The sequence below is a fragment of the Falco biarmicus genome, chromosome 1 (genome assembly GCF_023638135.1).
Source record: "Falco biarmicus isolate bFalBia1 chromosome 1, bFalBia1.pri, whole genome shotgun sequence".
Classification (NCBI taxonomy): Eukaryota; Metazoa; Chordata; class Aves; order Falconiformes; family Falconidae; genus Falco; species Falco biarmicus.
Genome location: NC_079288.1, coordinates 34,808,976 through 34,831,311, shown reverse-complemented (window position 1 = coordinate 34,831,311; position 22,336 = coordinate 34,808,976). Strand labels below are relative to the sequence as shown.

Here is a 22,336-nt window from a genome sequence, read left to right as displayed (position 1 = left end):
CCCCTGCCTGCTGCCGGCTCCCGCGCACCCCAAAAATAGATGAGCAAAATATGCGATGGTTTGGAATAGGGAGACAAGGGAAGAAACCCCATCGCAGCATCACAGGGTTTGGGAGAGCTTCCCCATCTCTCCCAGTCCCTTCCCTCGGTGGTACCCAGCAGTGATGGCCATGGGACTTGGTGTGACAAGACGCATGTAAGCAGAGCAGGGAAAAATCAGCCCCCCGTGCCCACCCATCGTGTTTGGGGTGAGCTGGGTGCACCCATTGAGGTGCAAACCAGGCAAAACCAGCCTTCTTCCTTGCTGCAGGGGAAAACCAGGCAGTGCAGGCACAGGTCTGATGGTCCCCAAGTCCTCATAAACAGTGGGTCCCCACCGTGATGTCCCACCAGCATCACTACCAGCATCACCTGGGTAGGTGACAGCTCTGCCAGAAGCCAGACACCCCGACCAGGCAGCTTCTCCCAAACCCCAACCTGGCTAATAGCCACAGAGATTAATTACTGAAAATTAATACCCAAAAAGGGAGCCAGGGACAGCAAAGCGAAGGACCACAGGGAGCCCTGCAGGGCTGGCTAGGTTCAGCAGGCCAGGTCTGCTTTTCAAGAAAAAACACTTTCCTAACAAAGGACCATCCAACAGTTTCAGGGTCAGCCCGATCACACATCCCAAACACACCCCAAGCCCTTGGAGGGGAAACAGCAGCAGGCACCTTGAATGCACACAGAGGCAGTTCCTACCCCAAAAAAAATACCCTTCCCCACACACAACCGCAGCAAAGCACCTGCAAAAACCCTCCTAAAAAACTCACCTCCATCACACTCATCTCCATCATCTCCTCCAGCACCCCCAGGCTGAGACCCCAGGGGGAATTAAGGTGATGCCTGAGCCAAACAGCCCCTGCAGCACTAGAATCAGGGTCCTGGGATGAGGGCAGAGTTGGGGACTGGGCAGCCTCCACCACCACCACGCAGAGATGAGCTGGGAAATGGGGAAAGGGCAGGGAAGTGGAGCTACTGCCATTTTCAGTCTCCAGCTCGAGGAAGTTCAGCCCACCCTGAGAGACCAGAGGAGCCATCATTAGCACAAACGAGGACCCAGATGGGAACCCTGTGCCCCAGCTGTGGGCTGGTGCTCTGGCCCATGGGTCTGCTCCAGCTGGGGGAAAACAAGCCCAGCAAACCTTTGCAAAGTCCAAAAGCACTTCTTGTTTTGCTAAGAGCTTCACCAGCGGGGCTGGAAAGGGAAGCAGTCAAGACAGCCCCATGCTGCCGGGAAAGCCCCGTTCTGCGGCTGCAGAGATGCTCTCGCTCACCCTGAGCTGCTGCTCAGCCCCTCTTGCACGGGATGGAGATTTTGCAAACATCCTAAATGCCGTTCTGCTGCAAGGGCCAGGTCCTGCTTTGCCTTTCTGCTGTGGTGCAACCCCCTCAGCTCTTCCATGCCTCAGTTTACTCATCTGGAAAAAGACAGAGGGACACCCTGGGGTGCTGTGGGTGTGTAAGCAGAGGGGTCAGAGTCCTGGCAGCACGGAGGGTGCTCGCTGTTTGGGGGATAGGCTGCTGGTCCAACCAGGGATGCTGCCAGGGGGCCAATACACCTTCCTGTGGAGCTGGGGCTCAGTTTTTGCATCCTTTCAAGTGCCTCTCCCCGCTTCAGTGCTGCAAGGGGGTAAGGGAGGGTGCAATGCTCTGCCAAAAGAGGGTAAAGCCACTAGCAGCCCCTTCCCCTTAGCCACAGCAAGGGACCAACAGCTCCTGGGTCGCCCCATCTCCCCCCTGGGGCAGGGACCATCTGCTGAAAAACAAGACCCCAGCAGGACCCTGCTGCCCTGCAGGGATGGGTGCAGGCAGAGGAGGGATGTCCCCGCTCCACATCGCTTCTCTGAGATCTTGGCTGACCACAGCAGGGTGAGGGGCTGGGGTGACCCAGGGCTGGCCTCCGTCTGCCCCCCTGCAAACCCTGCTCCCTTCCCTCCCCTCTGCACCCCAACGGGGATTTCCAGCCTCATCCTGCCACCCTGAGCAGGATTTCCCCCTCGCCCCGAAACACGGCAGGGCGGCAAGCAGCAGGCACCAGGCATGGGGAGCAAAGCAGCTGGTCTCCAAGGAGCAGGAGGACAGCTGCACCCCCCCAGCATGAAGTATAGCTGCACCCCCCAGCATGGCACCCTGCGCTTGCCCTGACGTCAGCCGGGATGGAGACAGCACCGAGCCCTGCTTGGAGACCAGGGAGAGGCAGTGGAAAATCCACCTGCCAGAGCACAAGGTGAGAGTTAATTAACCTCTCACAGGCAGCCCGTGCACCGCCAGCGCCGGGTAAGCCGTAGAGAGGGAACCCGCTCCTGCCGGGATGCCCATCCCGGGGTCAGCATGTGCCCATGTTGGATGGCTCTTTGCCACAAACCGGAGAGGTTGCTCTGCACCTCCAAATACTCCCGGCTCAGCAGCAAGCCACAGCGGCTGCTTTCCCACGGCACGTAGCCACAACTGAGGCAACTCCTTCCTGACTCCTACCAAGGGGCTCGTTATTCCAGAGACACCTGGAGCACCCCCAGGCTGGGGAATACCTCACCACGGTTGTCTTTTCTCTCTCAGGGCTCTTTCAAGGCCCTGCTGGGCTCGCGTGCCATCTCTGGCTCTGCACATCATTTATTTCAAGCACTGCTAAAAGGTCCCTGGGGCTCTCTCTGAGAGTACAGGGGCCGAAATGGCTCAACCCAGCATCCTGGAGATGCCTGGCTCTCCAGGAAGATACAGCGCAGGAATAAGTGTGCTGTGCTCACCCATGGTATTAGACACCAGAGAATCCACGCACTCAGGCAGTGAAAATCCCAGTGCTGAGGCAGCGTCTCCTTTGGCCACAGCCTGTGCAAGTCTGGAAACAGCCACAGCTCTTCCCCAGGTGCCTCTTTCCATCCTCACCCACAAGTTCACATGATAGCCAAAAGCATCACAAGAGGGTTCCCCCTTCCTGACAGGAGCACAGCAGCCCGGGGAGGGAGAACCACCAATCCCAGGGTTATCCCTGGCGTCACTCACCAGTTTCTGGGAGCCCTGACCCATGCTTTGAAATGGGGTGGGGGCTTGACCCCACTGGGGTAATGCAGAGAGCAAGGCATCGCAGGACAACCGCAAAAATCACCCAGCAACTTTTCCTTCTCGCTTTTACTCCGTGCTGCCCCCAGCCCTCTGGCAAAGGCACAGGTAGCAGCACCCCTCTTCCATACCTGTATCCCAAAGCCCAGATTTAGAGCTGCAAAGCCCAACCACCGCGCTCAGAGGGGGATTAAAGCCCCATCTCCCATGGAAGACCAGGCAGGGATAACAGGGGTGGCTGCTCAGCTCCCACCCTCCTGCTCCGATAGCGCTCAGCCACAGGTCCACTACCACTCCACAGGAAGCAAACCGACCCCAACTCCTACCCAGGCAGTGTCAGCCAGCATTTGGGTCCCAGCCACTGCCCTGGTTACTGCTGGAGCCTGTCCCAAGGTGCAGGCAAGATCTAACAGCCTCCCAGCCCCAAGGACTGCAGCCAGGCTGCAGCCGGTGGTACCCATCCCAAAGGAAGGATGCTGCATCGCAGGATGCTGTTACCAGCTCCCTGTACAACTACAGCACATGAAGGATGGGGACTTGCATGTGCCTTAAAGTGGCTTAAAAAAAAAAATTAAGAGGAAAACTTCTACTAATCCAGCAAAATCAGGGTTTAGTATGAGGATTAACCAAAAAAACATAAATTCACCCACTTTCTTCCAGGCTTGCACTGATGTGAGGGTTGTGCAAAGTTCCCTGGGGTACTCGGGGTGACATGGCCTCCCAGCCCGCCTGTCCCTAGCCACCAGCCCCTTTGCCATGCTGGTGGCTGGCCCGGCTCTGCTGCTGCCAGATGGGAAGGGAAGAAGTACCAAGCAGGGCCCCTGTGACTGCGTCACGTCCTTGGGACACAGCAGTGGCGGCAGGGACTCAGGGCCAAGCTCAGCTCCTGCTTACGCTGGCAGCAACACAGGACAACACCGCCAGCAGCTGGTCGTGACCTACACCGATGTGCCGGCATCAGGAATCTGGCCCCAGCTTCATCCATTGTCACTCCCCTCCTGGGAATCGCCCTGTTTCTGTGCTGAAAAGCAACAGGTGAGCATTGGCAGGGATGCCCATGGCTGAGACACGAAGCAGGCACCCCGGCTTGGGGGCGTTTTAGGGAAAGTGATGCCGGAGCATGAACCATAGTAGCTGGAGAGATGCTTCCCTGTAAGTCCGAAGGGTTTATGGGGTGGCATCTCCCTGAGCACCTCTGAACCCTCCAGCCAGCCTGGCTGAGCTGCCCCAGCAACACCAGGACGCTGCTTTGCCCACGTGCCATCATGGATGCTGAGAAGGTGCATCCCACCGGGATGGTTTCACCACGCCCCCCGGCTCCCCTGCTCCCCTCCGCGGCAGGGAGGCAGCAACTTGTCAGCGGTGCTGACCCTCACAAGGCCATCAACGCACATGAAATAAACTTCTATAGTCCTGCATCTCCAGGCATTGACTCTTCCAGGAGGTCTTTGAGCCTGCCTTCCCCCTCCACCCCCAAAGTCTCCCAAACACACCAAAACCACTGCTGCTTCATCCCCACCTCCCTGTCCCTATTCCAAGGTTGCTCCAGAGCCACGCGTAGACCAACAGCTCCAGCCTAAGCCTGCAGCCCCTCATGCAGAGAGGTGGGATGGGACAGGGGATCAAGGAGTGGCGGCAGCAGAATCAGTGCAGGACCACAGCACAAGTTAGTGCCTGGGACACAGCGTGGGGAGCTGCACCCAAGCCCCAGGGTTCCCCCAGGAGCAGCACGCTCCCGCAGTGCTTAGGACCTTCAGGAGCAAAAGTAGCGGGACTGGGCGTTTCAGTCACAGCCCAGGGCCAAATGCCACCCTGCAGAGGGGCTACAGGACAAGCTTTGCCATCACGTTTGGGTTCTCAGTGAGAGCAGCCAGGTTAGTAAGCACCAGACAAAAGGCCTGAGTGGGACCAGGCTCCAAAATCCCACCCACACGGCAACAGCCACCTCCACGTTGCCACGGCCCCGCCAGTGTGTCCCTGCGGGTCACAGCACTGTCATGGCCACACTTCCCACCCTGCTGCCAGCTGAGGGGTCCCACCCACCCACTCCCCAGCATCCCAGCCTGTCTAGACCTTCCCTACACATCCTGGCCTGCCAAGCTCCTATTGAATCCCAAATCCATCCTGGCACACTGCAGGGGGAACCTCTTCCTGCAGGGTTACAACAAACAGGGCTCCACTCGGCAGCTTTTACTTATATGTATTTTCCCATCTATGAAACGTAAATAAATCCAGCCGGTGCTTCCCTTGGGACAGCCCTGCCACCTTCGGCCGTGGTAGCACTGAGGCCATGGCTCGGCAAAGATTCCCCCTCCCACCGGGTCTCTCCCCGCTGCCAGGGAAGGCTGGAGGGTTTGGGCAGGCTCTGCATCGCTGCAGTGGAGGAACCGGGGGCGAGGATGCTGGCCTGCCTCCTGATGAGGGGCTGGAGCCCGGCCGAGAGGATGCAGCCTGCTTGGGAGGCAGGAATATGGGGGGAAGGATGGAGCCAGGCTGGGGGGCTGCTGCCTGGTGGGAGGGATGCAGGTGGGCTGGAGGGAATGCTGCCTGGTGGGGAGGTAGGAGCTGGATGGAAGGGATGCAACCAGGCCAGGGGGACAGGGCCAGGCAGAGGGGATTGCAGGTGGGCTGAGGGGATGCAGACCACTGGAATAGATGTGGCTGGGCTGTGGGGATGGAGTCTGGCAGAGGGAATGCAGGTGGGCTGAGGGGATGCAGCCCACTGGAAGGGATGTGGCTGGGCCATGGGGATGGAGTCTGGCAGAGGGGATGCAGGTGGGCTGGGGGGATGGAGCCTGGCAGAGGGGATGCAGGTGGACCAAGGGGATGGAGCCCACTGGAAGGGATGCGGCTGGGCCGGGGGGATGCAGCCTGATGGGCAGGTAGGAGCCCACTGGGGGTGCAGCCCAGCCGAGGGGCTGCAGGTGGGGCCGGGGGGCTGCAGCCCGGCGGAAGGGCCAGGGAGCCCGGCCGAAGCAGGAGCCTGGATGAAGGGCTGCGGCCGGGCCGGGGGGGCTACAGCCCGGCGGAGGGGCTGCAGGCGGGCTGGGGACCGCAGCCTGCCGAGGCGGGGGGGAGCGCGGGGGGGCTGCGGGGGTCCGGGGGCACGGCGGGAGGGTTCGGCGGGGCCGGACCCACGGCGGGGCCACCTGCAGAGCGCGCAGCCTCACTCGGGCGCTCCGCAGCGCCGCGGGGGAGCCCGGCACGGCCCGGGGGGGGGGAGGGGGGGGGGGGGGGGATGCTGGGGGCGGGGGGGGGGGGGTCGGCGGGCCCCTACCTCCAGGGTGCGGATCTCCTTCTGCGTGAGGTCGTTGGAGGCGGCGCACTTGGTGCGGAGCCCCTCCAGGTTGGAGATGCTGATGTCGATCATGTTCTGGACCAGCTCGCACTGCTGCAGCGCCTTCTGCAGACTCAGCTGCTGCTCCTCGCTCCTCGTCATGTTGTCCTCATCCATCGCTCGCCGCGCCCCCCCCCCCCTCCACCCTCCGCCGCCGCGGCCGCCCCCCCCCCCCTCCCTCCCCCCGCGCCGCTCAGCCCCGCTCCGCCGCGGCCCGCAGCATCGCGGCCCCGCGGTGCCCACCGAGCCGTCAGCGCGGCGCCGCGGCCGCCTCCCCCCCCCGGGCGCGGCGGGGCGGGGGCGGGGGCGGCGCGCTCCGGCACCGCGGGGCCGCGCTCGCTGCGCGCCGCTCCGCGCGGTACCCCCCCCTCCCAACACACACACACACAAACACATACACACAGCCCTCCGCCCCCGCGTACCAGGGGGAAGGGGGGGATGATGCTGCGGGGGAGGGGCGGCAGGTGCAATGGGGGGGGGCTGCTGTATGGAGGTGGGGCTGGGGAAGTGGGGGCGCAGGTGCGATGAGGGACCCTGATGCAATGGGGGGCCCTGGTGCAATGGGGGCCCTGCCACAAGAGGGGATCCTGGGGCAGGGGGGAGGGCCTGGGGCAATGGGGGGGCCAGGTTCAATGGGGGGTGCTGGGGAAATGGGGGGTCCTAGGTGCAAAGGGGAGAGGGGGCTGGAGCAATGGGGGTTCCTGAGGCAATGGGGGGGGGGGGCTGTCTGGGGCAATGGGGGGGGGGCTGTCTGGGGCAATGGGGGGGGGGCTGCAGCAATGGGGAGAGGGGGGGCTGATGCAAAAAGGGCCCAGCTGCAGTGGGCTCCCTGGGGCAATGGGGTGGATCTGCAGTAGGGGCCCCTACTGCATGGGGGGGGCTGCTGCAGTGGGGGTCCTTGGTGCAAGTGGGGTGCAGCTGCCATGGGGGCTCCTGCTGCGAGGGGGAGCCCTGCTGCAGAGCAACCAGGCCAGGCTGCATTGTGTGTGACTGCAGGGCAGGACAGCGGGGGGGTACAGTGCATGCACACCCCCAAAGGCCTAAGGAAGCCATATTGGGGTGCAATTGTGGACAGAATGGGGCAGGAGGGGCTGGCTCCCCCACAGCTGCCCTCCCACCCCACGACCACCCCTGGCACAGAGGGGATGCCGGTACTGCTCAGAGTCAGCACAAATCCTGCCTCAGCCTACAGACCCTAAGTGTCATGCAGAAGGGGTAAGCAGGGGGGCAGCCAGGATGGACATCTGCAGCAGGATGCAGGGAAAGCCAAGGAGACACCCTGCAGTCCCTGCCCCGGCAATGGGATTTGGTCTGGAAGGGAGCAAAACCAAATAAAAATCAACCTGCTGTGCGCCTCAGCATGCCTCCTCCTCCTCCTCCCCAGCTCCCCTCTCCCAGTGCTGCTCCAGGGGTTTAAAACACCCAGGATGCAGTTTGGGGAACAGCAGCAGGGTGCAGGGGAGGAGGAGGGCACACAGACACCCCCTTGCCCAGAGGCCATGGTGATGGTCCCACGCTCACACCCAGGTTGCTAGGTAGAAGCCAAAAATGCTCCCCCAGCCCCACTCACATCCCTGGATCTCCATTTCCCAGCAGCCAGAGCCCCTACAGAAGCACTAACCCTGCACACAGGGGATGAACCCCACTCCTCTGTAGCACACTCAGGTATTTTGGGGTTCAGCCCAGCCCCAGGGAGTGGCAGAGGAAAGGGGGTGCAGGCAGCATGCACTGACCCCCCAGTGCTGAAGCCCTTCCCTTGGAGAGGAGCCTTCCCCTCTGTGCTTGAGAAGCTTTACAGGAGCTTGGTATATGTATATAAAACATTTTATATGCATATTATATGTGTGTGGTTTTTTATATATTACTTTTATATTATATATTATTTTTATAATAATATGTATAAAAGATACTCACAGCCAGTCAAGAATGGTCAAGCCTGTCCAACAAGCTCAGCAGTTATTCAGGAGAGACAGAGCCACAAGGATGCTGCAAGGAACGCCACCTGCCCCACTCCCCCAGCGCAGAGCTTCCTCTCACCACGACCCCCTTGGCCTTGGATATTTGACTTTATTCCCAGTTGACATACCCATCCCAGCCCGTATCAACTCCATGAAGAACACAAGCCAGATCCCCAACAGCTTTAACCATCAAATTAAACCAGCCATGCTTGCAGTGGCCATCTCCCTCCAAGTTGGGATATGGCTAAAAAAGTTTGGAATTTGCTGATTTTTACCCTTTTATAATCAGAAATTTTGATTTCCAGGCATGTGCCCATGTTGGGGTGACCACACATCCCTTTTCCTCCCTTTCACTAACAACCCGTTTGCTTACCTGCAAAAACTCTCCCTGAGGGTCCAAAGAAGCAGGTTAAAGGGATTTTATAGCAATTATTGGAATTTTAGCTTGTCAGTCAGTTTTGTGCCCTCCTGCTGGAAAGTGACCACAGCTGCAGCCACCCTGGCTCTGCCCAGTGTCCCCAGCCCTGCCTGTAAGGGAGGCTCAGAGGGACCCCCTTCAGGTGCTCAGGGTGGGAAACGCCAGCAGCGCCCTGGGTGAGAGCGAGGCAGTGGCCGAGGGCAGGATCCGGCCAGCAGCCACTGCCACTGCCCAGGGGAGCCTCAAAGGGGCTGTGGAGGGGTGATAAAGGGGAGGAAAACACAGCAAAAGGGTTCAAAAAGCCAATTCTGCAATAATAATAACAATAATAATAACAATGATACAATGCTGATGATATGAGATATGATAGGATATGATATGATGATATAAATAATAAGGGGATGCCAGACTATACTTGAACTGAAAAGAAGAATGGAAGGGAATAGGATGAAGATAGGATAGGATAGGATAGGATAGGAGAGGATAGGATAGGATAGGATAGGACAGGATAGAATAGAATAGGATAGGAAAGGATAGGATAGGAAAGGATAGGATAGAATAGAATGGAATGGAACAGAATGGAATTAGAACAGAATAGAATAGAATAGAATAGAATAGAATAGAATAGAATAGAATAGAATAGAATAGAATAGAATAGAATAGAATAGAATAGAATAGAATAGAATAGAAATAAAAAGTGGATGCCAGGCTACCATACCCAAACTGAACAGAGTAAAAATTATAATATAATATAATTTTAAGAGGGATGCCAGACTGAACTGCATAGAGCTGTTACCTTCTGCTCAGTGAGTTTGCATCAGGCTGGGACTCCCTCAGGCACTTTCCAAACCACAGCAGGAGCCAGCAGTGAAAACCCACCTGGGTGACAGAGCGGGCAGCTGGGAGGAAAAAACCTGGTGTAATTTCATAATGCAGAGGGTCCCATTCTAGCTGGGCTGCATTCTCAATTTTGTTCTTAATTTCACATGCAAATATATATTTATTTTTTTTTCTATGTTTCAGCTGGGTGTTTTAGCTGAGGTGGATGGGAGGAAGCAGCACTGCAGCAGCTGGGTTGCACTGGTGGGCACTGGCGCAGCCCCTAGGGGCTGCAGAGGTCCCGGGGCAGAATCATCCTCCTGCTCTGCTGGCTTTTCCTCTGGGAAGAAAAAGGCAGAGCCCTCTGGAAAGGCCAGCATTCACTTTGCTGCAGCAGGCGCTTGAGGAAGGCAGCCATCACCAGATATTTAACTATTGCCCGTGTTGGAAATGCAATGCAATTTCTGTTATTAACTGGAGCACAGGAGAGAAAAAAAAAACCACCATGCTGGAAATTTTCTCTCCTGATGGCTTCTGTGGTTAATCAAGTCCTTCAATAACCAAACTGGAGATAAGAGGGCAAGGCACTCTCTGTACTCAGCACATTTGCAACAGATTATTTTTTTTTCCCTAAAACATCCAAGCTACCAGCCCAGCCATTTCTGAGTTCACTGCTCCCAGAACCAGTTACAAGGGAGGGGAGGATAGGATGGTACCTGGAGAAGAGAAAAAAACCACTGAGATGCCCAGCTCAAAACGGGGATGCTGGGGAACAAGTGGATCCCCCTTGGCATCCTTTGCCCACGCTGCTGCTCCCCCTCTCCATTACTCCAACAGCTTCCAGTGCAAAAAAAATTCCTGCAATCTCAGTATCTGCCCTTCAAAATAAATAAAGTAAAATAAAGCGAGCAAAAATAAAATAAAACAAAATGCAAGCGGGGAGACTCCACTGGAAAAAACCCACCCAACCCAAAACCACCACCAGCAGAAGACCTGCAGAGATTCTGGGCATACGCTGAACCTCACAGTCCCCAAAAATCCCTATGGCAGTCAGTGGCACAGCTCACGTGCTAGGAGCTGGGCTGGCTCACAGTGCGAAAGGAAGATGTACATCACGGATGGCGGGAAAAGGCCTGAGATCAGTAAGAAAACCTGTGTTTTTCTATTCCACAGCTTTGGGCAGCTTGAATTATTCATTTCCTTCATCACCAGTGCCTGGATTTCGTACAGGGGCTCATTGTGTACCTCATTACTCAGCAACATTAACAACTTCATTTCTTAAACACAAGTTGTTTCTGGCACAATCAGTTCATAGAAAATGTATATAGCAATGACTTTATTCACCTGTCTTGATTTTCTTACATGTCTGTGAGCTTGGAGCTACCAAGAGTCTCTTTAAATCAGGTTAATTTTCACGTGGTTCCTAGCGAGGATGCTCTGCTGGGCACAGCGTCCAGCTGGGGAGGGAGAGGGCAACCCCTCGGCACTGCCACCAAGCAAACCCAACCAAACCCACCCTTGTGAAACCAACCCTTCGCTGGCTTGCAAGTCTCCACAGCATCATACAAAGCTTTTCCCACCAAATCCCCAACAAAGCCACTCCACGAGGCTTTTATGTGCTGTTAGCCATTGGCCATGAGTGCTAAGTCATTGCCCTGGCTTGTTGCTGACTCCTTACTTTCAGGGGTGTCTCCGTTCCTCTTAATGGATGCCGCTCCACAAGCAAGGGCCTTTCTGATATTTGCATTTTTCTTTCTTTATTATTAATATGCCAAACAGCATCTCCACCTCTGTGCTAGATGGGTCCATCTCTTGGACCTTCCTTCTCAAGGAGCTCCTGTTTTCCTTCCTTCTGAAAGAGCATCTCTGCCACCATCTCCACCACCATCTACCTGGAATTCCCTCATCGTCTTCCAAAGGGATGTGGCTGATGCCTCAGGGTTGTTAATGAACCTATCAACAGTGCTGTAAATTTCTAGCACTGTTTATCAAGCTGGATGTGACCTGCCAGTCCTCTGCCCAAGAGGTGTAATGAGTAAATAAGCCAAGACAGGCAGCTCAGATGCTGGTTAATAATTCAGCCGGCCCTGATGATGCAGAATCACTGCAGGGGGATGCACCCATCAATTTTAACAATATTAAACAATGGCTAAATAAAATAATAAAAAAAAATGTCAATCTGGTCAAGAAAGAGCTGAAATTGTCCGTGAGAAATACCACCATAGATATGAGTGTGCACACTGGCCGCAAGCCTGGTTTTGCCTGGTCTGGAGCTCAACATTTGTTAATGATGGGGCATGGTGGGGAGAAAATGCCTGGAAAAATCCATTTTGAAGGATGGATTTTGAAGGAGAGGATCCTGCCGCAGGTGGAGGCAGATGTGAGGAGAGAACAGCAGCTCCGGACCCACCAGGTATGGGAGAAGCCCAAGCCCGTCAGGGCTCCAGGTGACACCTCCCAGCCAGTTCCCAGGTGCTCGGGAAGGACCACACAGCTCCTCACCCTGCTCTCGGAAGGGCCATCTGTCACGACCGCCACGCACCCAGGGGAATGGCTGAGGCTTGCTGAGCTCAGCTTCCAGCTCCTGCTTTGTCTTACGGTGCTGGGGGGAGGGGGGAAATAGGGGTAGTGGGGGAAGGAAAAACAAATAGGAAAGCAGCTGCCCTCTGGCAGCTTTTGGGGTTTCTATAGGATTTCACCTGGACCTCTTGCTGGTTTCCCTTTCCTTACCAGAAATAGGGTTTCTCCGTGATTTTTTTTCACCCCCCCGATATACTCCCCATCACCTCTACTTCCCAACGGATCACCTCCCATCACCTCTCCGTCTGTGCTTTCCAAGGCAGAGCCCCTCACTGCTGGCCGCTTTCCTTTCCCACCCATGGCATGTAAACCAGAGCGGCATGTGAGCATCTGTGCCAGCCAGCCTAGGTTATTCATCCCTCTAAGCCCCTTCTCTAAGGAGGCTCCAGCCATTTCCCAAAGCTCAGCCTGAAGCAGCCATGGACCCCTCTTCCTTTGGAGGTGATGCTGGTGAGAAGAGGCTACATCCAGCACATCCAGGAATAGCCCGGAGCCACTCAGCCCCCAGCAGAGACCCCCCCATGACTCAGACAAGTGCTTTGGCAGCATGAGGGACAGAAGACAGAGCTGATTTTTCAAGTTAGTCAACCAGAAAAAGAGACCTGCAATTCTTGGGGGTGCTCTCCTGCCCCAGGATGCAGCAGGGACAGGGAGAAGGTGTTCTCACAGGCACCTCTCGAGTTTGCTGCTCCCGTGGCACTGGGAGGACAAGCAAGTCTTGTCTGCACTCCGCCGGCTTCCAGACAGCCCTTGAAGCTGCTGCCCTTGGCCCCAGCCTGCAGCTACCAGCGGTGCCCTGGCCCAGAGGGCTTTCTCAGAGCAGGGTCACCACGCTTTTCCCAAAAGCATGCCCATCACTTCGCTTTAGCAATTCCCGGTGCCGTGCCCTCTCCAAGAGCCCAGGCACCACTTTGCTCTGGTGAACGCCAGCACCACACTCTCCCCAAAACCATGCCCACAACCTTGCTCCAGTAATTCCCCAGGGCCGTGCCTTCCCTGAGAGCCCAGGCACCACTTGGCTTTGGGGAGTGCCAGCACCATGCTCCTCCCAAAAGCATGCTCCGGCAATTCCCGGTGCCGTGCTCCCCCCAAAAGCATGCTCCGACAATTCCCGGTGCCGTGGCTCCCCCCAAAAGCATGCTCCGGCAATTCCAGCGGCCCCGGCACCCCCATCCCCGGTGTTCCCCTCTGGTACCCCCCGTCCCGGTGCTCCTGGCCCTGGTACCCCCGGCCCCACTACCCCCATCCCCGGTGCCCCCCGGCCCCGGTGCTCCCGGCCCCGGTACCCCCAGCCCCACACCAGCCGCTAAGCCGGGACGGGGCGGAGCTCCCGAACAGACGCCCCGCCCATCCCGCCCGCCCCGCCCAACTACGCCCTGCCCATCCCACTCGCTTCCCCCAATCCCGTTCCGCTCCGCCTGCCCCGCCCCGCCCATCCCGCCCGCCACTGCACTCTCGCGAGACACCGGAGCATGGCGCGGGCGGGCGGCGGGAATCTGCCGTGGTGCGGCCGGGACCGGAGCGGGACGGGGGGGCGGGAGCGGCGGGGAAGGGCTGGGGGATCGGCGGGTACCCCCCCGGGCTGACCGCCCCCTGACCGCCCCCCGCCCGCTGCGCTCTCTCCGGTGCAGGGTGGAGAAGTACCGGCCGCAGGCGCTGTCGGAGCTGGTGTCCCACCAAGATATCCTCAACACCGGTAGGTAACGACCCCCGGTAACCGCCCCCCGCAACAGCACCGGGGGGTGCCAGGCAGCCCCCAGCCCCGTTATTCTTCTCCAGTGCAGCGGTTCATCAGCGAGGATCGGCTGCCGCATCTTCTCCTCTATGGGCCGCCCGGTACCGGAAAGACCTCGACCATCCTCGCCTGCGCCAAGCAGCTCTACCGGGAGCGGGAGTTCGGCTCCATGGTGCTGGAGGTAACCGGGGAGGGGCGGTGGGGGGGTGGGTGATGGGGGGGTCACCCCCACCCCCGGGTGCATCCTCAGGCAGGGGCGCGGATCCACGCCATCTCTCTCCAGCTCAACGCCTCCGACGACCGGGGTATCGACATCGTCCGAGGGCCCATCCTGAGCTTCGCCAGCACCAGGACCATCTTCAAGTAAGTGGTGGGTCTGCGCTTCCCAAAGCCCCCGGCCCCTTTGTCACCCCCCTGCCAGCACCGCCTACCCTGGCGCGTGGCTTGGGATGTGGGTTTGGGGGGGCTCCTGGGGTGGGCAGTGTATGGAGAGGATGAGAAGGACCCAGGGGTGCACAGCGAGCAGGGAGGATGGGGAGGGCTAGGGATGAGTGATAAGGATGCCAGAGCAGAGGGGAAAGGAGGGCTTCCTGGGGGTGTTCATGGGGGTCAGGCTGGGAATAAGCACCCCCTGCTCACCCTCCTCCAGCACCAAGCCAGCAGCTGAGACCAAAGCCGCCCCCCCCCTTTTTTCTCTTTTTAAGGAAAGGCTTCAAGCTCGTCATCCTGGATGAAGCCGATGCCATGACCCAGGATGCTCAGAACGCCCTGCGGCGAGGTGAGGGCTGCTGGGGACCCCACACTGCTGGCACCCCTTCAGCCTTGCCCAGCACAGCGCAGGGTGCGAGCCTGTACAAGGCGGCAGAGGAGGACCAGCCTCTCCTCTGTCCTTTTCGCAGTGATTGAGAAGTTCACAGAAAACACCCGCTTTTGCCTCATTTGCAACTACCTCTCCAAGATCATCCCTGCCCTGCAGTCCCGCTGCACGCGCTTTCGCTTCGGCCCCCTCACCCCAGAGCTGATGGTGCCCCGGCTGCAACACGTCGTACAGGAGGAGGGGTGAGCTGGGGATGGCACAGGGTGCAGGGGGCCCTGCAGCATCCTCCACACCCCCTTTTTGCCCATTCCTCTATACAGGGAGGAGCTGCAGGCTTGGTTTTCTGCAGTTGTATTTCCCTCCAGCAATGCTGGCTCCCTCTGCAGCCCCAAGGTCTTGTTTTCCAGGGTGGATGTGACTGAGGATGGGATGAAGGCTCTGGTGACCCTCTCAAGCGGTGACATGCGCAGAGCCCTCAATATCTTGCAGGTACAGACAATAGGCACAGCCGCTCCTCGTGTAAGCCGGCAGTACTGGGCTCCATGCAGGCAGCTGCCCTGGAGGAAGGGCTGAGCTCTTCATCCTTCCTGCACCCTCCTCTTCCTCAGAGTACCACCATGGCCTTTGGGAAGGTGACGGAGGAGAACGTCTACACCTGCACAGGACACCCCCTCAAGTCTGATATTGCCAACATCCTTGACTGGATGCTAAACCAGGACTTTTCCACCGCCTATCGCAGTATCCTTTTCCCTCTGCTGGCCCTGGGGTTTAATCCCCGCTGCTGTAAATCCTCTTCACCAGGGCTCCTTGTCCTGTGCCCTCCAGCTCCAGCTGGGGTGGGTGCTGCTCACTGGGGAGGGTCCTCAGGGTTGTTGTGGGGACGAGGAGTGGGATCTCACAGGGAAAGACTTGGCAGAAGGCCCTTCACTCATTCTCATCTCAGAAATCATGGAGCTGAAGACGCTGAAGGGCTTGGCCCTGCAGGACATCCTCACTGAGATCCACCTGTTTGTGCACAGAGGTGGGGGCTTGAGGGGCCGTCTCCTGTGACCCCAGGAGGGCCAGCCACAGCCCACACTGACATATGCCATCTCCTTCTCTCCGCAGTTGATTTCCCACCCTCGATCCGCATCCAGCTGCTGATCAAAATGGCAGACATCGAGTAAGTGTCCACTCACCCCTGCTCCTTGCCCTAAAGCACCCCAGCTGGGGGGCTGCCAGCGTGCCAACCCCATGGGAGCCACCACTGCTGTGCTGTGCCAGGTCCTGGCAGCTGGTGGGCACCACTGACAGACACCCACAGCCCCTGAGCATCTGTCCTGGCCAGGGCTCTTGCTTTGTTGGGATGCAGACACTGGTGTAAATACTCAAACCTGCCCTTGGCCCCTGCTCCAGGTACCGGCTGGCTGCTGGGACCAATGAAAAGATTCAGCTGAGCTCCCTCGTCGCAGCTTTCCAAGTCACCAGGGACCTGATCGTCGCCGAAGCCTGAGTCCACGAAGATCCCAGGAAGTAGGGTGGATCCCTGCTTGCATTACCAGATCTTGCAGAAGCTGGAAGGGATCGTCATCCCCGTGCATGGAGCTGCTCCCTGCAGCTTTCCATTTCCTTTCTGCAAGCCCTGAGCCTGCAGCTGGGGCACGAGGGTCAGGCAGCGTTATTTCTAAGCTTCATCGGGAAATACAGATGCCTCTAAAGCCCAGCAGGTTGCACTTGTCTTTTCTTTTCCCTCCTGTCCAGCAAGGACTGAAGGGAGGTGGTCGCAGCACCCACACAGGCTGAAGTCTGCTGCTGTCACCTGCCTGCAAAACCCTACTCCCTCGCACGGCAGAGCTGCCCCAGCTTGTGCCACCCCGTTGCTTGCGCAGCTGAGCAGGGACAAACACAGTTTCTTGCATTGACACTCCCACATGACAAGGGGGAACACAGCTGTGGGTCACACCTGTACAGGCTAGGGAAACACCACCTTTCTGCATTCTGCTGCTTGCAAGGGAAAACATCTCAGGGAACAGTTTAGAGGAGACATTCCCCTACTTCTCCATCTGCTGGGGTCACAGCCTCGGGCTCACACACAGACCGAGCCCTCTAGCATGCAGGGGACTCAAAACACGTGCTGTCATTCCAGGCACCCGCTAAACTGGAGGGAGACAAGCGCATGAGACCTTCATGCACAGCATCTCTGGACATTAGGCTGCTCAAGTGCCAAGCTCCAGAGGGGAGAAAAAGCAACAGAGGAATGGAAGCTGGGGGCTGGCGGAAGCCCCAGGTCCCACCTTCACGGTGGACTGATCCTCCCCAGCACCCACTGCTGAACACTTAATGGTCTGCTGCACTTCAGAGCTGGGTAAGCACTCACTGCCACCCCAACAGCTGCAGGAGGCTGGAGCCCCTAGCGCGCTGGAGCCTGCCCTGCCCAGTATCCCCAGGTCACCTCTACAAGCCAAGAGGAAAGGCATGAGGAATAATTTTTTTATTCTGTCATCGCTGTTGTCTAGTCTGCAGAGACCTGCTCGGGTTTATCCAGCTCACGCCCAAACCAGGAGAGCAGCAGAGCCTGCACTCCTCTGGGAACTCAGCCACAGTACAAGCCGGTCCCAGCGAGGGTCAGTTTTGTCACGGATGGTTGTAGCCCGGTATTCATATGAACAACAAAAGCTCTGCTCAGACTGCAGCTGCTAACCTTCAACCCACAACATTGCACTTGGAAGCAAAAGCACCTGACCCAAAACTTGCAGATAGCAGGGGAACAGGGGGACCTGTGTCCCCTGTGGGGCCGCCACAGCTGTGCCCCTTGCCCTCTGCATGCATTTTTGCTGGGTTCTAGTATTACTATACTCAAAAATCCCTCCACATTCACAGACAGAGCCCCAAAACAAGGGGAGTAGCAATCTTTCTGCCCCACGGCTCACAAATCAGCGAGACGTCGTTGCAGCAGTGCCTCCTCTAATCCAGCCAAGCCCTGCCACCAGGCAGAGGGCTCTCACCTCCATCCTCCACTTTCCACGCTGCCTTAAAAGGTCCGGTAAGTGAGGAATTCCTTCAGCTTCCTGGGAATGGGGAGCGCGAGGACCTGGTATGTTGTCAGGAAGGTGCGCAGAGCTTTGCGACACAAGTGCTTTAGTGACGAGAGCACCCTTGGAGCAGTCCAGAATTGGACGTGGCCATCTCTGGTCCTGCAATGGGACCCAAACAAGCCGTAAGCACAGGGCAGAGCGACACGCTAAAACTCCAACCCCCAAATATCCCAAGCTTGCAGCAACCACGCTCTCCCCAGCCCAGGAAACCAGCCTGTACCCCCAAGGAAGCCCAGAATTTGCTGAGCAGACCCAGAGCTGCAGAGGGAGGGAGCAGCCACGTGTCTCTCCACTCTCTTCTCCTCAATACGCACCCTGTGGCGATAAAACCACCGTGTGGAAAGTACATGCAGCACAGGCCGTTGGTCATGGGAGCAAATGCAACCGGAGACCGAAGCTCCAATGCCCAGATCCTCAGGAGCCTAAGGAGAAAGGGAGGGGACACGATGCCAGGCCCACATCCACGCAGTGCCTGCAGCTAAAATAAAGCCTCTGGGTTCACCTGAATGCATGCAAACTCTGGAGTAGGATTTTCTTCCCATGGGCTTAGAGCATCCCAGGAGTGTCACAACACGGCAGCAAAGCAGGAGGCACTGTCCCCTGTAGAGCTGAGCTGGATGCAGACAGAGCTAGTGACTGTGCTGAGGGGCACAGCGAGGGCAGCACAGCACACAGGAGGACACGGGCCCCGGCTCATCGCTCAGAGGGGTGACAGGACCCTGACCTTGCTACCCCTTGCCACAGCCAAGCTGCGGTATCCCAGGCAGCTGGCCCTTTCCCCTTAAGCCAAGCGCTGCGGGGGGGGGCTGGCACGGGAGGTCTGTTCCTCACTGGCATGTCCCGAGCTCCTGGTTTGTTTTGGTGGTGTCCTTCTGGGACCTTCTTCTTCCCACTGGGGGTCCCCAAGGGGGTTCACTCACCTGTCGTCTGCCACCGTGGCCAGGTAGAGGCCCTCAGGGGAGAAGCAGACTGAGCGCAGGGAGCTGGTATGGACTTCACTGCTGTAGTCCAGTGCCGAGTGCAGAGGGGCATGGCTGTGAGTAGGGAGAACAAGCCCAGCATCAGCCCCAGGTTGCCAAAAGCCCCATCCCCAGTGCTCTGGACTGGCAGAGGGGCCAAACCTGGAAAGCCAGAGCCCCCTTTCAGCCACTGGAGACAGGGGAGAGGTGGTGGCCGTGCCCAGCTAGGAGGGAAGGCCATGTTCAGCCCTAACAAACCCCCACAGCATTGTTCTGCCACCTTTCCACAATTCCCCACTGGCCCCCCAGCTCCATACCGCAGTGTCCTAAGCTGCTCCCCAGTGTAGGGGTCCCACATGATGACGCAGGCATCATAGGAGGCGGTGACGAGGAGTGCCGAGTCCGGCGAGAAGTCGCATGACACCACACTGCTCTGGTGCCCCTCCAGCCTCCGGATGAGGGTGTAGGATCGCATGCTCCACAACAGTGCCTGCGGGACATGGGCAGGGGCTGAGGCTGGGAGCATCCCCAGGGTGGGTACAGAGAAGCACCATCTTGGGGTTTAAGCCACAAGGGCTCTGGTCCCAGCTCCTCCATGCAGAGCCTGGATGGCTGAGGAACGAGGGTGGCTCTGGCCTGGCCCCTTCTCACAGGGGGGGCTTCTTGCACTGAGGGACACAGAGAACCGAGAGGAGCGCTGGAGTCAGTGGGATACAGGATGGCTCCCATCCTGCAGGACTCACCGACTTCTCTCCGGCAGCAGAGCAGAGCATGCTGCAGTCTGGGGAGATGGAACAGCAGTAGACCCACTGCACATGGCCTGACAGCACCTGGACCTGCCGCCCTGGGGACAACAGACACATGAGTCACAAGATGCAGCGCTAGGCCCTGTCTCTGCTCTCCCCTCCCTTTCCCAAGAGGGAATGCATGCGGGGCTGGGGGGTTCCTGGGGGCAGATCCCAAGCTCTGTCTACTTGCAACCCCCTCCTGAACCTCCCAGACCCCACTTGGAATAAGACAGCTCTACCCTGTGTTGCAGGACTCTCCCCTTCTGCCTTGAACACTGTTACTGAAGATCCTCTCCCACCATCTCCCCTACCGAGGTGGGTTTCTTCCCCCTTCCCCACAGCAGAGCCCAGCCTCAGCCAGGGGTGACCTAGCACCAGGAACATCCCTGCATGCTCCTACCATCTCTGCTCAGGTCCCAGACACGCAAGGTCTTGTCCCGTGAGGCCGACACAAGGATAAGGCTTCCATTGGGAGCGAAGCTCAGGTCTCTGACAACATCCTGGTGCCCCAAGAGGCTGAACAGGAGGTGTCCTGCGGAGAGGAGCTATGCTCAGCACCGTCCCTCCACAGGGAATGAAGCAGTGCCCCTCACATGCAGGCAGCCCCGCTTGGGACTGGGCAGGGGCTCCCGCTCACCCTGGGGAAGGACGGAGATGGGATCTCCTTCCAAGTGGAAGCAATGGGAGAGACACCACCCTGAAGCCATGCCTGCTCCTGCTGTCAGCGAGGGCCACTCACCTGTCTGCACCTCCCAGACCTTGATCTGCCCATCGTTGAGCCCGGTGGCCAGGATCTGGCAGGGAAGACCCACGGCGCAGGTGGGATCCGCCTCCTCTGCCTCTGCCGCCGGCCAGGCGCTGAAGGCCAGGCCCCACACGATCTGCCCGCACTCCAGCGTCTTCTCCTTGGCCACCCCTCGGCTCCTTGCCTCCGCTTTGCCGCCGCGGCTCTTACGCTCCGAGGTTTTGCAGCTGCTGGGGGAAAGAAGGGACACAGGTCTATCCCTGGGGCGGCCTGGTCCCCCGGGATCCCCCACCCCGGCTCCGTGTGCCCCCTGCCCACCCAGCCCCCCCCGCCCAACTCACAGCTCGGCCTCCTCCAGGGGCCAGGGGATCAGCTTGACCACGCAGTGTCCCTGCGACCAGGCGAACCAGGCGCCGTCGGGGGAGAAGGCCACGCTCCAGGTCTCGCAGCTGGATTTCCAGTCGTAGCGCTGCGGCCGGCCCGGCTTCAGCTCCGCCAGCAGGACCGGCTCCTCTGGGCGGCGGGACGGCCACGTTACCCCCCGGCCAGGGCCTCGCCCCCCTCCTCCCGCCCTCCCCGTGCGCACCGGGACACCCGCACCGGGACACCCGCTGCCCCGGCCCCCGCGGCGCCCGGCCGCCGCTCGCCGCCGCGCCTCACCTCCGCTCGGCTTCATGGCGGCTCCGCCGCCCGGCCGGCCCGGCCCCGCCGCCTCCGCCCGGCCACGGCAAGGCCCCGCCGGGCCGGGCGCGGCCTCCGCGGGCCCAGGCCCGGGCCTAGGCCCAGGGTGGCGGCCGCGGCGGCGGCGCGGCGAGGGGAGCGCGGCTGCCGCCTCCGCCTCCTCCTCCTCTGGCGGCACCGCCCCGCCGGGCCCGCGGGGGCCGGGGTGCCGCGGGGGGAGGGCGCCCGCGCAGGGACCCCCCGCCGCCGCCGTGCTGGGCCGGGCTCCGGGGCTGGCCGTGCGCCCCGGCTCCGCGGGATGGGGCCGGGGGCGGGGAGCGGAGCGCGGGCCCCGGGCAGGGGAAGCGGCGCCGCCTCGCCTTCCCCGCCGGCCCCCGGGGACACCCCCCGGGGCGCTGCCGCTGCCCCCGCCCCGCTGGGACACGGGCCGAGCCCAGGCCGCCCCACGGGGCTGGGGGGCTGCGGGGGCGCCCGGAGCGGCCGGTGCCCGCAGCGCCTCCCTTTGCGGCACAGCACCGGCGCCCGGGGACCCCACAAGCACCCGGTGACACCCCCGGCAGTGCCCCCCCGGGGGGCCATCACCCACACAGTGACCCCCCCAGGACCCAGCACCCACACAGGGACCTCCTAAGACCCACCACCCACACAGGGCCCCTCCGGGGACCCCACGCCCACACAGTGACCCCCTCCAGCAGCAACACCCCAAAGACCCCACACCCACAAAGTGACCCCTCCAGGGACCCAGCACCCACATGGTGACACCCTTCCAGCACTGACCCCCTGGGGACCCAGCACCCGCATGGTGACAACCCCCAGCAGCAGCACCCCAATGACCCAGCACCACACAGTGACCCCCCCCCGGGGACCGAGCACCCACACAGTGACCCCCCAGGGACCCAGCACCCACACAGTGTCACCCCCCTGGCACTGACCATCTGGGGACCTAGCACCCAAATGGTAACAACCCCCAGCAGCAACACCCCAAGGACTCAGCACCCATACAGTGACCCCCCCAGGGACCCAGCACCCACACAGTGACACCCCCCCAGCACTGACCCCCCGGGGGCACAGCACCCACAGCACTGACCCCTGAGGACACAACCCACATGGTGACACCCACCTCAGCAGGGTCATGCCCCCAGAGACCCAGCACCCACAGTGACCCCCCCGGCAGCAGCACCCCAAGGACCCTGCACCCACTCGGTGACACACACCCTGGCAATCCCTCCCGTGAGTCACTGCAGGAGACATCTGGCCAGCCCACCCCGCACCCCCCCAATTCACCAACCCTCCAGCCCCCCCAGTGCCTCCTGCTATGCCTGGCAGT

General features: G+C 59.7%; 3 protein-coding genes across 7 annotated transcripts in view; 1 reads left to right on the top strand and 2 right to left on the bottom strand.

The window, feature by feature from the left end:
* The window catches only part of KSR2 (kinase suppressor of ras 2), an 87,409-nt gene extending 80,854 nt beyond the window's left edge, over positions 1-6,555 (bottom strand). For both annotated transcript variants that reach the window (XM_056326477.1, XM_056326478.1), the window contains exon 1: positions 6,376-6,555. In XM_056326477.1, coding sequence (XP_056182452.1) covers positions 6,376-6,552 — 177 coding nt within the window. In that variant the 5' untranslated portion in view covers positions 6,553-6,555. The remainder of the gene's footprint in view (positions 1-6,375) is intronic.
* A 7,079-nt stretch (positions 6,556-13,634) lies between these two features.
* On the top strand, positions 13,635-16,464 carry RFC5 (replication factor C subunit 5). Of its 2 annotated transcripts, none has more exons than XM_056360879.1 (11): positions 13,635-13,714; positions 13,842-13,906; positions 13,990-14,126; positions 14,229-14,308; positions 14,650-14,723; positions 14,845-15,004; positions 15,170-15,251; positions 15,371-15,500; positions 15,706-15,783; positions 15,870-15,924; positions 16,158-16,464. In XM_056360879.1, exons 1-11 carry the CDS (start codon positions 13,683-13,685, stop codon positions 16,252-16,254), a joined length of 990 nt encoding a protein of 329 aa, XP_056216854.1. In that variant the 5' UTR covers positions 13,635-13,682; the 3' UTR covers positions 16,255-16,464. The 2 variants fall into 2 exon arrangements, with proteins under 2 accessions (XP_056216854.1, XP_056216859.1); XM_056360884.1 differs by having other exon boundaries at positions 13,660-13,714; positions 13,995-14,126.
* Positions 16,465-17,217: 753 nt separating this feature from the next.
* Positions 17,218-21,417, bottom strand: WSB2 (WD repeat and SOCS box containing 2). 3 transcript variants are annotated; one of them, XM_056360859.1, is made up of 9 exons: positions 20,989-21,400; positions 20,670-20,841; positions 20,323-20,555; positions 19,984-20,115; positions 19,539-19,639; positions 19,113-19,285; positions 18,757-18,870; positions 18,151-18,258; positions 17,218-17,935 (listed from the first exon to the last, which is right to left on the bottom strand). In XM_056360859.1, the coding sequence occupies exons 1-9, from the start codon at positions 21,002-21,004 to the stop codon at positions 17,773-17,775; spliced, it is 1,212 nt and encodes a 403-aa protein (XP_056216834.1). In that variant the 5' UTR covers positions 21,005-21,400; the 3' UTR covers positions 17,218-17,772. The 3 variants fall into 3 exon arrangements, with proteins under 3 accessions (XP_056216834.1, XP_056216825.1, XP_056216842.1); XM_056360850.1 differs by having other exon boundaries at positions 20,323-20,558; positions 20,989-21,393; XM_056360867.1 differs by lacking the exon at positions 17,218-17,935 and adding an exon at positions 18,339-18,449 and having other exon boundaries at positions 20,323-20,558; positions 20,989-21,417.
* Positions 21,418-22,336: the final 919 nt, after the last annotated feature.

Bases quoted from the DNA above. Each gene is read 5' to 3' on its own strand.
- RFC5 (XM_056360879.1), top strand. From the start codon at position 13,683: ATGGCGCGGGCGGGCGGCGGGAATCTGCCGTG. The intron at 15,252-15,370 runs GTACAGACAATA...CCTCTTCCTCAG, and splicing joins GAGCCCTCAATATCTTGCAG to AGTACCACCATGGCCTTTGG. The intron at 15,925-16,157 runs GTAAGTGTCCAC...CCCCTGCTCCAG, and splicing joins ATCAAAATGGCAGACATCGA to GTACCGGCTGGCTGCTGGGA.
- WSB2 (XM_056360850.1), bottom strand. The intron at 19,286-19,538 runs GTGAGTCCTGCA...CATGTCCCGCAG, and splicing joins CTGCTGCCGGAGAGAAGTCG to GCACTGTTGTGGAGCATGCG. The intron at 18,259-18,756 runs GTGAGTGAACCC...CTTTCTCCTTAG, and splicing joins GCCACGGTGGCAGACGACAG to GCTCCTGAGGATCTGGGCAT.